An 18,565-nucleotide genomic window follows, 5' to 3' on the forward strand; every position below is an offset into this window, starting at 1 on the left:
TTGTCTAGTTTTGATGAGTTATATTTAGTTATGGTTGGCTGATATGGTGCATGATTTCATATAGAGGCTCAGTTCTTATGTAGAGACCATATTTTCTTTTATAGAGAATACAATAATTATGGAAATAGTCATTGACTAATTATATAAATGCTAATGTTGAAATCTAACGATGAATCTGTAAAAACGTATGTGGTGTTACAGGCATTTGTGTGGAGCAAGTCCTATAAATGTTCCACGTATGTTCCAATGTATGTTACTTCACTCTCCATAACCGTTTCTCTCTTTTTGTTGACCTCCTGGATATTTTTGTTTGTTTCATTTTTGGTTTACTTCCCCTGAGGATTCAGTGAAAGGTAAGATTGATGTGTTCATATCCGTGTGTGTGTGTGTGTGTGTGTGTGTGTGTGTGTGTGTGTGTGTGTGTGTGTGTGTGTGTGTGTGTGTGTGTGTGTGTGTGTGTGTGTGTGTGTGTATGTGTGTGTGTGTGTGTGTGCTGTAGAGGTCTTCTGAAACCAGTTATCCATATCCAAGATCATGCAGACAGTACCTGTTTTCTATGATTCTGAATGTATTGATTTGGAATAGTGATAAGAATATTTTTGGCCAGAGAAATTCTACACTATAAGAAGCACAGTCCCTCACTGGACTTGAACCTGGAGGAAGCTAAAACCCATGGGGGGTCAAATCTGTCCCACTTAAAGCTCTAGTGGGGTTTATAGAGTGCATCTGTCTTAACCTCTCTTAAACTCGCCTGCCTAAATCACACTCTCAGTCTGGATCATGACTCCAATGTAATCTGTGTTGTGAGAAGCACAACCAGATTGAGCCTGCAGTAGAGACCAGACGAGACAAAGTAGAGCTGCCAGTTGCCATTTCTTTTTCCACAGCTGGTATGTTGCTGAGTGGGGAGAACTATATGTGGGGAGAACCTGTCCCTGCTGAGCCATGCTTTAAGAGATGTACTGCCCTACCTGGCACAGAGCCCCTTCAGGGACAACCTGGCTTGCAGCCAGAGGTGTCAGGTGAAGGAAAAGGGCCACAATCCCTTTGTGTGTCTTGTTAGGAACTTCTAATCTTGAAGGTGGCTGGTTGCCAATATCCATAGACCCTTCAAGCAGTAAGTCGTCAGCCAGTGTAATCGAGACAGTGTGCAAAAACTAAGCAGGCACCACAAGCTATGCCCATCTTACTACAGAGTGACTGTTAAGTCTCACCTGTTCAACAAATTATTAGCGCTGTGCTTGCATGCTTGTGCTACCATGTTTGAAGCACATGTGGATGCAGATGTTTGGCAAGGGCACAGCCATTTTGAGCCCCGTGTGAGAAGTTGCTGTGCAGCTGGTTATACGAAAGCAAGGCTTTCCATTCCCCCTTCTGCAGCTGCATATTTAGTTTGCATTCATATTTTATGCCCATAATTGCCATATCTATCCCTCTCTGAAGGACTGTTTGAGTGTGTGCATGCTGTGTATATGTAAGTGTATCTTGGCAAAAACATATCTCCTGAGTCTTAGATTTATTCAGATATGTTCATATGTCTTATCTTTTGTGTTTTTTTTTGTTTGAAATTAACTAATATGGGTATCGGTACGTGCCAGCCCCTGTTCATGCTATAAGGCCACTGGAAATGGCGACTATGGCCTTAGTCTTTGATGGCAATGGTTGAAATGTTTACACCATTTCAGATCATTAAGTCCAGAGTGTGCCTCCATGTGCTGCTTTGTAATCTTGGAATTGTCAATATGTACATTAGAATGACATCAAAAATAGATCAAACCTCTGGACGTAAGTGACAGTTCTCTTTCGGTGGTATTCATCTCTAAATAAAGCAGCCACACCGCCTCCTTTATTGACAGCTCTGGAAACGCTTATAAATTGAAGCTGATTTAGTTGCAGTTATGACCACAAAGTCCAATTTGTGTGCAGCAACATCGATTACTTATAATGCTTTGTTTGTATGAGATCTGGTCTTTTGCAAGCGGGAGCTTTATGGTGCTAATGGTATGCCCTGGGGCTGTCTGAGGTTGATGTGGAACATAGTATATTAGATAAGTTTGCTATGTGTGCCGAGTAAACATGTTTTTTTTCTCCATCCAATCAAAGCTCCAAGTAGGCGCCCAGAGCCAAGTCTCTTATTGGAACAATCAGAGTGGCATCCCTTCTGGAGCAGAGGCCCGGCAGATACCAATAAATGCTAGATGTACTTCGTTTTTCTGTGATTTAAAAAAAGACAACAACAACAAAAAACAGAAACAGATAAACAACGAGGGGAGAGTAACCTCATTAAAAACAAACATACACAGATAATGGGCCTTATAAGATTATAGCAGAAAGAAATCACGTCATAAATAAGTCAGATATGAATACATAGGAGAAAGGCAAAAAGAAAAAACATTCTGTGTTGATCAGTATAGAACGTTTATCATCATTGGATAAACACAGGGCAGGGTTAGGGTCATTTTAAACCCATTGTAGATTTTGAAGACAGTGCCCTGTGTCCCTGGCTTAGAGTCTCTGCAGTGTGCCAGGGGGAGACCCAGTCAGTCTAGATTATGTGTATGTGTATGTGAAGGTCCTAATTGCAAATTGTACAACATGGATTTCCCATCCATCCTGATTTCAGTGATTGAAATTGATTTTTTCGGAATGTACTGAGCTCTCCTTCGGTTGTACCAGCAGGAGATCTGGTTGTTTGTTTAATCTAAGACACATCTACAAGGTGGCCTGTATGCATCAGTGACCTGTGGTGGACTAAGGAGGATGTGAAATAACCAAAACATTCCCAACCTGAAAATCACAGCTAGAACACAGATGTACCTTGGCCCCACCTTGACACCACCCTCATGAACTAAAGAGTGCCTGACACCTCCCTCATGAACTAAAGAGTGCCTGCCACCTCCCTCATGAACTAAAGAGTGCCTGATCCTTGGGAGTCCTGGGGAGAACACGTGACACCCACACATTTACACACACATAAACAGACAAACACTGCATGTGTAATATGAGATTGTTGGTCTATTTTACATTCTGAGGACAATATACCTGAATCCTACTCTATTAAACCATATAAGCAGCTAGAGTGTCATCTAGTGGCTGTGCTCTGTGTCTGTATTTCTGCACACGCTCCAGTGAAGAACACCTGACTTAGACCTAAACCTCTGCTGCATGTGGGGTCCCAGGTGTTTATACCTGTGAAACATACCTCCATAGCCAGGGTTTAGCAGAGAATTCAGGTCACTGCCACTGCAATGGTCATTAAAAGTGAGGAACGCAGTTCTGATCCAATATACTTTTTGTTGAATGCAGTGCATTCCTTCTCACGGGTTCACTGTCCGTTCTGAGTGTGTGCTAAAAAAAAACGGTATTGGTACAGAGTCCTAACTCTGTAAATGGGAAAGAAATATAGTGGCACAGACTGAGGCATGAACAATTTAAGCCAATTAACACATTGCTTCAAGAGCACGGAAGGGAGAAATGTAATTTGATTTACTGTTGAGATCAAATATCAATAACCTTAAGCCAGAATCGCAGACTGTACCTTTAATCTACACCCCATTTAGGCCCACTGTGGAGTTAGTAGTGCCTAGTAGTACTAATGTAGAAACTCATTTCAGACATGTCATGCAGGAAGCCTTTAAGTCATCAATTCTTGATTAATAGGTCTTTAGGTCATGGGACCTTAATGCATTTGTAGTTTGACGTTAACACTTTACAGTGTGAAGCACTTCATTAAAATGATTGAAATGGGCAAGTCATTAGTGACCTAATGTCCCCGTTTCCTGTTTCCTGTTTCCTGTATACACAATATTTTGAAAGTTTTTTCATGTAGATGAAATCCATCTTTATGTTGTTTTCTCCAGAAAATGTCTAAGAATGCAATGGTCTGTGACTTGTTTATTAACTACATTTCAATTCCAGTATCAAGTGGCAAAATGACTGAGAAATATTTGAGTATATACGGTATGTAACAGTGTCCTTTTTAGTCATAAATTGTCCAACATATCTTGTATCCTAGTTAATTTGAGTTGGTGAAATGTATCTCTCTATTTTTATGGTATTATAGTGACGTATACAATGTAATGGCATCACTAATTGCTCAGCTGTCTTAATCATAGCAACGATGAAGTCCTTTTGTTGTCCTGTCTGTTGCTTTTGTTAAAAAGCTCTTTTCACCTTCAAACAAATTAAGAGTATACTTTTGAACAAAAGTTTAAAGTGTCTACTTATGCAGACCCATACAGTTTGGATTCTCAATGTTTAATTAATGTGATGGGAAGAAAAGACCATAAATAATGTCGAACTAATTATACAATATTTGGAATGTTATCATTACTTCATTAAATGACGCTAACAAAATCAGCTACTTACAAATTGGGGACTGACCAAAAATAAAGGCAAAAACACCACTGGCTACTTTATTGAGCAGTTATTTGATTTATGGTTATGTGTAGACTTTGTGTGCACTAGATGTGCAGCGTATCCATGGCCACCAATAGTCCTCTGTGTCCATCATCATTTAAAGAAAATACAATGTTTTAGTCCTCAAAGGGCAACGGAAACAAACTTTGCCAATACCATATTTTACTCTGTAAGCCTTTATTTGTAAAAATCAGTTGGTTTAATTATAACCTTTTGTACCACGTAATGTTAACACTTTGTATTGGTAGAAAAAAAAACATTTTGCTCAAACACATAGAAAAACTCATTGACACTCTTACATTAATTGGCACTGACAAAAATACAACCTTGTACTTTACAAATGTGTGAATTCATAAAGACAAATTAAACCAGAACCACATTATATCAAAAATAATATAACAAGCACAAATGAAAAACCTAATGAAAACAAATTTCACAGTAGAAAAAAGATAAATAGTACTTTTAGGGCATGATTTACTGCAAATATAAATATGTCATTTTGATGAGAAAACAACAGAAGTTACAATTACTAAAATAATACAAGAAATACAGGCAACTAGAAGTGAAATAAAACCATACTCAGTGATGATTGAATTTTCAGTTCATTTTTTCCCCTTACATGTGCTTGACTCTCCTTGCTGAGTGAGAGTGAAGGTCCCTTGTCTGTCTTGAAGGGGCAACTGATCTCAACCTCACTGAGAAATAGGTTTCCTTTTTTATTCTTTTACAAGGAAAGTCAGCTACTTCACTGAGACATGTTTTCTTCTGTATTCTTGTACAATAAATCACCTACTTCACTTGGACATAGGTTTCCACTTGTATTCTTTCACATGAAAAGTCACCTACATCCTGACATACCAATATCATTGCAAGACAAGTATATTAATGACCCACATTTGAACCCATAGCCTTAATTAAAACTGGTGTTATCACTATGCTAACTGGTGTTATCACTATGCTACACCTTGCGAAAGGGTTGGTGAACCAGAGGAATTACACACATGTCTGTCATTTCCATGAAAAATGGGATTCATTGCCTCCTTTTGTAATAGTTTTGCAGTGCTTGCCTTATTTTTTTATGTCCGTCTGTGATGCAAAGTAGCCTACATTGAGAGGAAACTTCTCCTTTTGTCTTCATACTGATGTCAGGTGATACAGAAGTTCAAGATAGAAAAATATCAAAAGAAACCTGTCCATGAAGGCATGCAAAACAAAACCGATATCTTAACTTTAGCCACTCGCCCTTTTTTCATAGGTTTTGTTTTCTGAAGGATTCTGGTGTGCTGCAAAAGCTGTTCATGCCATTATCAGTGAATCTAGCTCCTATTACAAACTGTTTTGTTTGGTTCATGCAGTAAGAAATATAAGTGAAAGATATATATTTACAGTACAATACACATGTAATTACACATATACACAAAAGGCAAGAAAATTCACATTGAAATCAATCATTCAACACATTTTGCACTTCCTACTCCCACGTCATAAAATGAATGCTGTCAAGGAGAGACACAGTTAAATGTAAACAAAGCCTCTTGCATCATGAAACAAGTTATGCAGGTAGTTAATTTTGCACAGTGTTGACATATGACCCAGTTATGTAAATTCAAATGTGAGAGGACAGAGAAGAGAAATGGTTCTACTGACTGCGAGCTTGAATTCCCATTGAAGACCACTGCTTAGCCCCTCCCAGAGCAAAAACAAACAAATAAACAACTCAATACATATCTACCCACCTATCTTCACATACATAAATAGAAATATTAATGATACTGACAAAATGGACCAGATATAGTACATTTGTTCATTACAATTCAACCCAAAATACCACAAATATCACCTAAATTAAATTCTTAAATCATTTGTAATGGCCTGTCCACTGGTGTTGCTTTGGTCTCCTTCAAGAGAATCTAGATTACGCTTCATCATGGCTTCCTGCGTCATATTTTGGGTAGGAAATTACACCAAACTTACAGAATAGAACCCTTCTATTCCAATGTTCCTGAAGACATTCCTGCATTCTTACTCCAAAGAGGTCTCACAGTCTAAGTTGAAAATGCAACTTGTGCATTCAGCACAATACAGCATATAGAAATACATTGTTCTAACCATTGGAAAGTGTGGCGTTTCCCATACAGCATCAGTCTGATTCTACATGCACTGCTGTTTCATATTACTGTCTGAAAGACTGTTTATTTTGTCAATGAGAGGGCTCACTGGGGTTACCTTCTCCTCACAAAACTCCTGTCAAATTCAAGTTGTCTAGGAGACAGTGGCAGCTCTTGGGATCAATAAACCAAGACAATTGGTTGTTGTGTAGCAACAGCTTACCCAGGTGAACACCCAAATTGTGAACACCTTACAGTGAATGTACGGTGAACACCAAAACAGTGGTTTCTTTGATTTGGTTCAGCAGCCAAATTTGTAAAAACACATTTTATGTAAGTAAATACATATCTTCCTTTGTTGTGTCAAATGACCAGGCTATGCATGGTTATGTTTACACAGTTATGGTACCCTGATCTTATCAGCAAGGCTGCTTGCAGGTGTTTTCAAAACTTTGTACCAAATAACCTTCAACTCGACAAAAGTACATTAATACCAATGACAACACTGAAATGTAATTTTTGTGGGTCTCATCAAGTATAAAAGGTCCTTAACACTACAACATTCACTTTTTTTAGTACAACCATCTCTCTGATTTCCTTTATGTAATTCACTTGAAATAAGGTGCACACCACCTCTACATACACTCTGCGGCTGTTAAAAGCAGTGTGTTAGGCGGTTTTGGAAACACAGAGTGGTGAGGAAAGATCGCTAGGCAAATTTTTGCTGCACACACGTGTTCCAAATGTCACAGTATGTCCGATTTCAATAAAAGCTTGTATGTCTATTAAGTCCCTACAGGTGTAATTAATTACAAGTGTATTGGTCAGCTCAATCTTCGACAGGACGTTGTGTCAGTTGGAGGACACAACTATCTAAGTCATACGTGCATTCAGTCTCTACTAGAGGTTGCACATCTCTCCTGTTCATTATTTCAATACCACAGTCGTCAGTATTCTGCTACATGGGTGGAGGAGGCCATGTATATATGAAGGGTATTCATTTATATGACCAAGAGAGTGGACACCAGCCACGCTCGTTTACACAGTTCCATACTGATTTATCCATTAGAAAGAAGCTTAGAAAGAAGCATACAATGCTTGATAAATCAGATAAAAATCTCCCACACATGGAAATGCAGAAACATACTGTATATAATGATTTGATCAGAATCAGAATCAGAAACATACTGTATATAACGATTTGATGAAGGTTCTGCACCAATTCCCTAATGAGGCCCCTCGTTTTTCATCTTGATATCTTTCGTCAAGGATGTGAAACGTAATAACTAAAAAGTAATAACTAAAAAGTAATAACTTCAGTTCATGTTAGTTTTCTTTCTACAATGCTAGTAACAATGAGCACTCTAAAGTTGCTGATACACTGATCCTTCTCTTGACTCTTTTCGATTGTGTAAAATCCACAGCTGACAGAGACTAAAACTTAAGACAGATGAAATACCGAAAAAAGCATTAGGTTAGCACATGGGTGTAGCAATGCTGAGCCCAAGGGGCCATTAAAACACGTGAGACTAGCGGAGTGAGACCTGAGATTAGCTTGGCACTTGGATTGGCGGGAATATAGCTTTGCTCAAGAGCTCCATACCTTGTTCCTCTGAAAGTCCCTGCTTTCTTTCTTTCAGTGGCTAACAATCTCGTGTTTTCCGCCCAGATATTCTAAGCTAGTTCTCTCATGGCACTGCTCTATGAAGCAGGCTACAAGGAGAAGAAAAGAAGAGCCGCTCAGATGGGGGCTGTCATAGATGCTGAGATTATCTCTTTCATGAAACAGCAGCAGTCAGATGGAATGAAGATAAAAGTGGTCAGGTGCCAATTATTGGTGAGTCACAAAGTACGGTTGAGGCTGAGAACAAAAATACAACACAACAGGCACCACATCAAACATGTATTGTAGGCTTTTTGGTACTTAGTTCATGGCTTTTATTGTATGCTTTCTGTTGCCAGGTAAAATCTAGCTTCCTGATTATTCTGCTGTCACTTTTTTGGGACACTATCCACAGAGTTGTGACATCAGGGGGGATGGGTGTATTGTTGATTCTTGTGTGTGAGAGGGTGTCAGCGGGCAAAGTTAAGTGACCTACCACTACCTCTTTCTAAACCTACTGAAAGACAAAGTAAGGACACCTCTCTTAAATTTCAGTTTCAGGCACATTTAACAGGGACTATAACACCACTTAACATTCTTAAGGTATGAAAGTATGTTAAGAGTGTCACATAAAAACAGCATTTATATTCCCTGTTTTGAACTGCAATTTTTTTTTTAATACACCTTTTTCGTGTTGATTACGGAATTTCTGGCCAAAGGTCCAAGAAAATCTTTCTTCCACTGTCGTCCGAAATACCAAGTACACTTCCCTGAACTTTCAAATCAGGTAAATAAAAAAACAGACAAATACTATTACAGGCGATACTGCGTCGGGTCGATAGTTTCAGGATCCAGTACAGTGTACGGCAATACGTGTGCCAACCATGATACCAAAAAGGATACTGACACAAAAAACCTAGCTATGTATGGTTTTGTAACAAATCGGTTAAATGAATCGAATGTTTAAGGTCTCATTAATGCTACTGAAGGTTTCCATGACACTGTTTTCTAAGCACAGAAATTAATGGTTCATGGAAACGTACTCAAACACAGCCAGAGGCACTGGTCCATGAAAATTTAAAAACTCAAAAATAAAATATGAAGAAAAAAAATAAAGGTAAAATTAAGGAAACCTTTCATCAACCGGCTTAGCGTTACCAGATGTATTCAATAGTCTATGTCGCTTTTTTTTAGAATAGTTGCAAGGACATTGTTGACCAAATTATAACTCTTTGGAAAAAAATTACCAAACAAACAAATAAAGACAAAGCAAACAAATATGTAATCCATATGACGTTTGCTGTACAGAGTGGGGAGTACAGATGTAGAACTCCATGTCTTTTTCCATAGGAAATGGGATTGGCTGAGGGCTTGAGGTCTGAGTTTACTTTTGAAAGAACGGGGCAAAGGATTCTGCAAAAAAATCTTTTTTTTCTTTTGATTTCATGAGCCACAGTCAGGACTGCAGATTACTTCGAATATTAATAAAAGCCAGCCTTACTCTTCAACATGTCCTTTTTTGTTTGTTTCATATTTTTCTCAAGATCTTTCTTTTCTTTTAGCAAAAATACCATGCAGTCGAAAGTTCCCAGGCTCCTGAAAGGGACTGTATCTTTTTCAGTTTTATCCCAGAAATAAAAATAAAAAAAACACTCAAAATTTTTTTTTTTTCATAATTATTCTTAAACATTCAAGTCGTTATATTAATAGTTTTACACAAGTCTTTCTGACACACAAATGTGTGTATATATATAGAAATATATAGAAATATGCATATACATATGTATCAATGTTTTATGTGTATACACATTTTTCCAATTGTATCAAACCCAATTATATGTGCTCTCAAAATATCACCCATGTTTCCTTGAAGGATGCATATCAATTCACATAGTACAACCAGTAGACTAGGTTGAATAATCCAAAGACGACGGGGAATATTACCCGGGACCACTTATCGATCGTGCTGACATCTGCCAGGTTTGGAATTTTGAGCTTCAGCTTTGATGAACGCCTGCGTAGTCGACAATTAGCTCGGCTTCGCATGGCTGAGCGATCCAAAGAATGGGGACTGTATCCATCCCTGGATGCAATGGGCTTGCGGAACTGCACACCAGTACTCTCAAATGACATGACAGAGTTGCGGGAGTCGCCTACACTACTCCCTAGATCGGATGGCATCACCTCGTTGTTCATATCAAGAGAGGTGAGAAGAATATTTCCATATGCGTCAACCTTTGGAAAAAGGAACAAACATAATGAACAAACACAACACCGACAATCTAAACAAAAGTAACTAAAGGTCATGTTTGGTATAATACACCAAAAAAGTCTACTTTTCATTGCTTTAGTAATGTCTTGTTCAGTCACATACCTACACATAAATGGTAACAGTATATTTTCACAAAGCGTTCTTTTATGTGATAATGGTTTGCATAAATGTATAGCATTGCACAGCCAAGCCTATAATGATTTACGGCTCAGCTGTTGTAAGTCCTTCAAACACATACCCCAACTTTTCTTTGCTCCTCAATATAGAGATTTCTCCGCTGTGCGTATGACCTGAGGGTGTTGGTTTGAAATGGTGCTGAAATAGAATCCTTTGAGGAGAGAGACAAATTGAGGAGAACATTAAAACCATTATAACAAGACAGACAAGCCCATTGTTTCCTCACTTGTTTTTAAAAATAAATCAATGCATGAACATGAAAAAATATCTGACAGCCAACAGCCTCCCAGTGTACGCAGCTATTTATACAGCAGGCCTTTATGGATGCATACATTTATACTGCAGGAGCGCATAAATGATCGCCAACTAGGCTATAACTGGTTTGGACTGTGGATACACGATACAGCAGACTTCTGAATTTGATTGTCACAATGCCAAATAAACCACTTTGGAAACTTTGAAACTAATTGGAAAACACAGGGTATAAAAATGGAAACTAGGGGTGCGATCCTGAAAAATTCTGAGTTATGTGCACAGCTACAGTGCATTAACATATGTAAATATAATACATATAAAAATGTGTTTATGTATGTATTCCTACTCATGAGGACAAAACACAAGAGAAATACTGATCATTCAAATCACAGGGGAAGATCATCTTACATCATTTTGGGGAAAAAATGCTGATCATAATTGCTGCCCCTTGAGTCTTTCTGAACCTCTTCTATGGCTGACGAATGAAGGGCGTAAGGTGATTGGCAGGTCTGCGTACAGTGGCAGGTCATGGTACGACATGGGACACTAGCTGCGACAGCGGGTCACCAGCTGTGCTCAAGAGAGTCACTGGAGCCAACCTATCACCGCTTGAAGACATCTAGAGCTCCCGCTGCATCTGCAACGACCCTACACACCCCTGCCACCATCTTTTAACTCTCTTGCCCTCCGGACGGCGCTGTAGCTGCACCAGAGCCCACACTGCTCAACTGAGGAACAGTTTCTATCCCAGAGCAATAAACCTCCTGAACCAATCTGCCAAGACACCACAGATTATAAGGCTATAAGAAGCTGCTACATTATCTGCACTCTACTGACATGTTTGCGATTAGCATGCACATTGTACACGGCACTGTGGTTTATGATTTATATACAATAGTCCCATGACCACAAAAGCACTTTAAAATTTTTACATTTAGAGGCATCTAAGGATGAGACCTATGCACTTACACAATATGTGCAATGCCTTACTTCTTTCACATACCTATTTACACTTAATATTTGTATATATACATACATAATATTTAATTCCTTCTGTGTAGCTTGGTACTGCACAATTAATCTTGGTGTACATGTACAATGACAATAAAGACATTTGTATTTGTATTTGTATCTTCAAGCTCAGTAGAACTTTATGTTCTGCCATAAAAGATATGCCGTCAAACTCCACAGTAAGCCACTTGATAGAACACCGGCCCCTCAACTTGCTTCTGGATCCACAACTTTCTTTGAAGAAAGCAAGGAGATCAAAAAGGTCAAAGTAAATAATAATAAGCCATCTTCTGACCCTTCACACAGAAGCTCCTAAAGGATGCATTCTGTCACGCTGGCTGTTCTGCCTCCCTTTCTCGATCAAAATTCCACCACCCTAATAATGTGAAAATTCTGACTAACCCATAAACATCACTGACTGATTAAACTCTCTTGGAACTCAAATGGGCAATCAACATAGATTACGTCATCAAAAATGCCCTGTATTCAGTCATCTAGGGTTTCTCAAGAAACCTCCGAGGGATAACACATCTCCTCCTAACAAAGCATGTTTGGCAAGATCTTCTGCCATGGATTCTGAAGGAATTCACTGTGCATGCAGGGGTTATGCAATGGTGCCATGACAATCTCCCCAATGTTTTCCCTACTGAGAAGGAAGGCATCAGGCAGTAGGGAAATAGGGATAAGGAGTGAGCATGCAGAGAGCTAAATGCCATTGTCCTGGCCACTAGAGACTCATCACCCACACACACACTTTATCCCATTTAAAAAAAAATATCAGGTGTTCAGATACAGAATCAGTAGGACTGATGTTGTCAGACAAAAGATGTTTGGCGAGATCTCTGGTTGAGTACCTGAAACACCTTGCAGGGGTGTTGTGAAGAAATCCACAGCAAATGCAGGGATCATACAATAATACCATGTGAAGACCCAAACAGATGCAGACGGTTGAATGATCCTGTTCAGACGTCTGACTGATTACACTTTCCCTGGCAATAAATGATCTCAACACTCAAACAATCTAATTAGGTTGGCCAATGTCTTAATGTTAGAACAAGTCATAATATCTGCATGTCTGGGGGTGGCTGCTGAAACAGACGCCAGATGAATGCATGGACCTGGAACCAATGAGTAGCTAGCAATATTTTGTCTCTGCAGAAAAGTGGTTGGGACAGGGCAAACAATGAAGAGTTGAGCTGGTTGAAGCCTAAGCACATTCTAACCTTTTAAAAGCCACAGGTTGGGGGGATTCTGACGTTTATTCTGATATTTTTTAACTATTACCCCCTGAGGAAAACAACCTTTTAAGGGTTGGTATGAACTTAGTGTGGAAGTAGGACTGTATGGAACTGCAGTCTCAGTCCTTATCTATGTCCATGGAAAAAGACCCAAAGAGGCTCCAAGTGTCGAGGTCAAGACTCATATATTTTGACAGAAAAGATCACTGCCATCAGTGTAGGAGCCATCGGACCCGGAGCCTGGATGCTCGAGCTAGGGTCCTTTAGCAAGCATTGGTGTTATAACATGAGCCATGAAAACATCTGCTGCCAAGACAGTCCAGAATGCACCTACAGCTTGTTGGGAACTAAGAATGTATAGTAGGTGCATGAACAGCATACTCTGATGAAATGGGAAAGGTGGATCTCAGAAAATGACTCAGTTGAAATTATTTTGTTAATATATTTGTTAATTCACACTACCACAAAAAATACCATCAACTTATTCTAGGGCTTAAATGTACTATAATGCAATAAAAATAAGGAAAATAGGCAGAAATCTCAGAATTGTGTAAACAGTAAAAGAGGGTGACAGAATGCCAATAGATTATAGGTAAGCTTTTGCATTGTAGTGTAAGTTTGCAAAAGGATTGTCTACAGAAGTATCTGTGTAAAAATGCCTTCAAGCAAAAGTAAAGATGTGTCTTATTTAAAATGTAACGTGTAATGTACACACTACCAAGTTAGGTTAGGCTAGGTTCACACCGTCATTCCAAATCAGATTTTTTTGCGAACCACATACAAACCACATACAATACAAGTTTCAAACCACATACAAATGTCCTCTATCCACAAGACTAGCTCCATAGAAACAAATGTCCTCTATCCACAAGATTAGCTCAAATGTCTTCTATCCACAAGACTAGCTCCATAGAAACAAATGTCTTCTATCCACAAGACTAGCTCCATAGAAACAAATGTCATCTATCCACAAGACTAGCCCAAATGTCCTCTATCCACAAGACTAGCCCAAATGTCCTCTATCCACAAGACTAGCTCAAATGTCCTCTATCCACAAGACTAGCTCAAATGTCCTCTATCCACAAGACTAGCTCAAATGTCCTCTATCCACAAGACTAGCTCAAATGTCCTCTATCCACAAGACTAGCTCAAATGTCCTCTATCCACAAGACTAGCTCAAATGTCCTCTATCCACAAGACAATGTCCTCTATCCACAAGACTAGCTCAAATGTCCTCTATCCACAAGACTAGCTCCATAGAAACCCTGTCACCCTTGACTGGAAAAGTTGCCGTCATGCACAATTCTACGATCCTCCTAAACAGGTTTTACTTCGACTTAACATTGGAGCATCATTTAATTAATTCTCCCCTTTCTGTAATTGTCCTACGACATGTTCTCTGGACCCTATTCTAACTACCCGTCTCCAGTCTGTCTTGCCTACAATTCTACCTGCTGTTACACATGTAGTCAATACTTCACTCAGTTTGGTAAACGTTCCTACATCATTTAAATAGGCTTGGGTTACTGCTTTGATAAAGAAAGTTTCCCCTTGAACGGGAACTTTAGGATTTTTCAACTTTTACTATTGCCTTAACTATTCAACCTTTACTAAGGACAATTAACGCTCAACATCAGTTTTAATGTTCTAAATTGGATTGGTGTTTCCCCCTTTTCTGTTAATGTCTACATGTATTTTTAGTTAGTGATTTAGAGTTGGTGTGTGTAAGAGTGCCCTTGTGTAATTCAAGCCACACACTGCGAGATTGCTACAATATAGTCAAGACATTGGCAAGGTTGGAAATAATCATTTCTACTTAAATTTTGCTTAAAATTTGCAGAAATTATAGCCAGGCAGATTATAGCCCTGACCCTCAGACTGCCAACCCAGTGGGTAGAAGTAATGCTTTCCAGCACAAACATCTTCAACATACAGTATATAGAATATATAACCAATATAGAATGATATCCCTGCTACAGACCTGTTCTCTCATGCGTTTCTCCTCGTAGCGTGGGCGCTCGTTGTTGGCTTTATTGAAGCGTTCATTGATCTTCTTCTGTGTCTGAGGACCCCGGCCAAAAAAGACGTAATTGACGAAAGCGTACTCAAGAAGTGCCAGGAATACAAAGACAAAGCAGCCCATGAGGTAGACATCGATGGCTTTCACATATGGGATCTTTGGAAGTGTCTCCCGCAGGTGGGTGTTGATGGTTGTCATGGTGAGCACCGTAGTAACACCTATGGTAGAACCAAAAAAATGCATCTTAGCAGTTTCAAAGGATTTTTGATTTATTATGGATTGAAAAACTGTTGTTCAAGACAATTCCAGACAATATTCTAAGGTTTATGCTTTGATCCTTAAATCCATCTACCACTGCATGACACCTTAACCTTAGAATCTATTGTCCATACTTAAGTTAGTGACAGAAGGTCACCATGATCTAAATGGCATAATTATTAAAACCCTGTCTCACACTCTCTGTGAATTTGGTTTGCTGTCATTTGGGGATATCTGTTCACGTGGCTTCTGTTCATGCCTATATAAAAATTCAGTTGAACACTATGGTATATGTCAATAAATTATGGCAATTTGTTTCTCATTAAACTCTACATATACTAGAAAACAATTGAATGAGAGGTACAAATGACAGCTACGTATCAGACAGATGCTTTATGAATGTGTGTACGTGTGTGTTCTTTTGTGTTCATTTCATGCACTCATTTTAGATATGTGTCTATTTTCACAAACTTTTAATAACTTTACTTATATGGTCACTTCTAGAATGGTATTGAAATCTAAGTTGAAATAAATGCCTTGCCTAGTCACTAGAACTTTGAACTCTATTCCCAAATCACTAGTTCTTGTTAATTTTTAGAAAAGTACATATATAAGGAAATCGAACAGAAAACCTGATTGTTCAAAATGTGTTGACCATTCCTGGCCTTACGTCATTAATTTGCTCACGAATTACCCTTCAATTAATTTAGGAAGGGACTTTTATTTTGAAATTCCACCTCTGTGCAAGTCGATCGGCTCAATAAACAGTTGAAAGCCACAATATACCTTACGTTTAATGTTCAAGCACTATTTAGAATTTCACAGAATAGTGTAATTGTGTGTAATTTATTTAACTTTTGATGAGATAACAATTATGATGTCTAATATCAGCCTAACTTTACCGTGATCATCAATCCATCACATGTGACACCAAACAATTGGGATATGAAGTAGTGTCAGAGAGTGACATGGACTGTGCAACGTTACACCACCACCAGAAGGCCAGATGAAGCGGAAATAAATGATGTATGCAATTTATGCAGTAAATGAGCAAAATATACAAGATCGGAAAAAATAAATAAAAAACGGTAATTGGCTCATTTTGTTTTGACTGCTGAATGATACTTGATTTTAGCCTGATTGTCCAAACCACAAATACACATAAGGAAATAAGTCGTTGTTGAAAAAAAATGTTTTTAAAACAATGAACATGAAACAAATCTTATAACTATTATTGTATTTAAGAAGTTGAATACAGACAGTTGTGTTATCTCAGTTCCGGGACTGCATGCAGTGACCAGTGATAACCCTAGGTTCTTTGAGATCTTCCTAAGTGAACATTTTTTAATTCCATGCTGTGGATACATTTAAAGTGAAAAACTGTCCTAAAAGCAAGGCAGGAAGTCCGTATGAGTCTTGCTAAACTGAGAACCAATCAGCATATCTAAGACAAGAAAGAGGATGTTGGAAAGATCCAGTTGGGAAGTGCCACTCCCCAGATCCAGATCTCCAAAGCCCAGATCTCAAATGCAGCAAACGTGCCCAGTAATGGGCTGTGAAGGGGGAGTTTGTGTCAGCACTCATGCTTCATCAAGTCAGTGGGGGCTATGCACTCTCTCCCTTTACCTGTTCCTCACTGGTCTTGCCATCATACACAGAATTGCATTGTCTGGTAAACCACATTAACAGGGAAGACAAAGCATGTATCAATCACTGGCCCAATGAAGTTTGTCCAATGCAATACAATTAATCAAAAATACTACTTCTTCGACTTTTTCTTACTTTTTTGTACAGCAGCACTGAAGGCTTTAAGTGAAGCTGTTTACGATGCCATAGCCTACCTATACATCTCTCCTTGTCTGGACATGGGTAAAATGGTATTAACACAACCTAGTACAATGAGTACCACATAGTAAAAGCACTCTGGCTACAACACGTTAGCACGTTACCTAGGGCCACACGAGCAGCGGACGCATCATAATTGATCCAAAAGGAGACCCAAGAAAGGATGGTGATCAGAATTGATGGCATGTATGTTTGCAGGATGAAGTAGCCAATGTTCCTCTTGATCCTGAAACTCAGCGAGAGCCTGGGATAAGAACCTATGGAGACAGAGAAAAGGGAGGCCATTTTAAGAGGAATAATGGGCAGGAAAAAAATATGGACGAACATGAACAATTCAATTCAATTCAATTCAATTAAATTCAATTCAATTCAATTCAACTTTATTTATATAGAGCCAAAACATTAGAATTGTCTCAAGGCGAACAGGCAACAAAATCTGATTCAAATACATTCTGGACATTTTGAGGTATGTTTTTGCATGCGACCACTTTTGGTATTATCTTCAAATAAATGTTGATGGTATATGGTCATGTGAAGGACAGATATACAGATATGTCTGCTGTTCCCACTAGCCATCCAGTCTATGCACTGTGTAGTGTTGTGTTCCTGTGGTGCACACAGCATGCCTTCACAGCATGACATCACCAACAATATTGCAAAATGAGGCCAGTTAGCATAATAGCCAGCTTTAATCAGTGCTAAATGGGCTGTTAGTGGTGTTTTCAAGGTTTTTGCATGCTTTTAAGGTGGTTACTTTGTACATTTTAGACCAAAACTCCATAATGCTGCTTTAAAGATGGTTTAGTTATATAAAATAATAAGAATGTTTGCCATCAAATGTTGGTAGCCTGATACATAAGCTACCCTAGCTACCATGTCAGTAAACAGGTCTATAGAACATACACAACAAAGATATAGCGTACTTTTAAGCATCTGTATGTAAAGGCCTCACCTCATCTTGCTTTGAAGGTAGGATGCATAATGCCTACTTGCAAATTGAAATCATCTAACACCTGCCAGCCTGTTAGCTTGGTAAGCAATATACAGTATAAATTCTCATTCTCTTTGCTATCTTTGGGTAAATCCTTTGTTAACTACAATCACTTCAGCTCATATAATATATAATTAATATATATATATATATATATATATAATTAATATATATATATATATATATATATATATATATATAATTAATATAATTAATCACTAAAGCAGAAAGCCTCTAATGTTTGTTTTATTGGGCGTACCATAACATCCATTGCACAAACTATTTTGAGTGGGAAAATAATTTAACGTTTGTTTTTCGACTAATTAATAATTAAAAATGTGCATTTCAGTGGTCTTTTCAATGGCTTC

General features: G+C 38.5%; 1 protein-coding gene across 1 annotated transcript in view; it reads right to left on the reverse strand.

Annotated features, from left to right (window-relative positions):
* Window positions 1-4,579: 4,579 nt before the first annotated feature.
* Window positions 4,580-18,565, reverse strand: part of gabrb4 (gamma-aminobutyric acid type A receptor subunit beta4) — a 40,043-nt gene continuing 26,057 nt past the window's right edge. Inside the window, exons 7-10 of the mRNA XM_031585894.2 lie at window positions 17,311-17,463; window positions 15,065-15,321; window positions 10,641-10,730; window positions 4,580-10,365 (exon numbers count right to left, since the gene is read on the reverse strand). Coding sequence (XP_031441754.1) covers window positions 10,012-10,365; window positions 10,641-10,730; window positions 15,065-15,321; window positions 17,311-17,463 — 854 coding nt within the window. The 3' untranslated portion in view covers window positions 4,580-10,011. The remainder of the gene's footprint in view (window positions 10,366-10,640; window positions 10,731-15,064; window positions 15,322-17,310; window positions 17,464-18,565) is intronic.

The sequence above is a fragment of the Clupea harengus genome, chromosome 19 (assembly GCF_900700415.2).
Source record: "Clupea harengus chromosome 19, Ch_v2.0.2, whole genome shotgun sequence".
NCBI lineage: Eukaryota > Metazoa > Chordata > Actinopteri > Clupeiformes > Clupeidae > Clupea > Clupea harengus.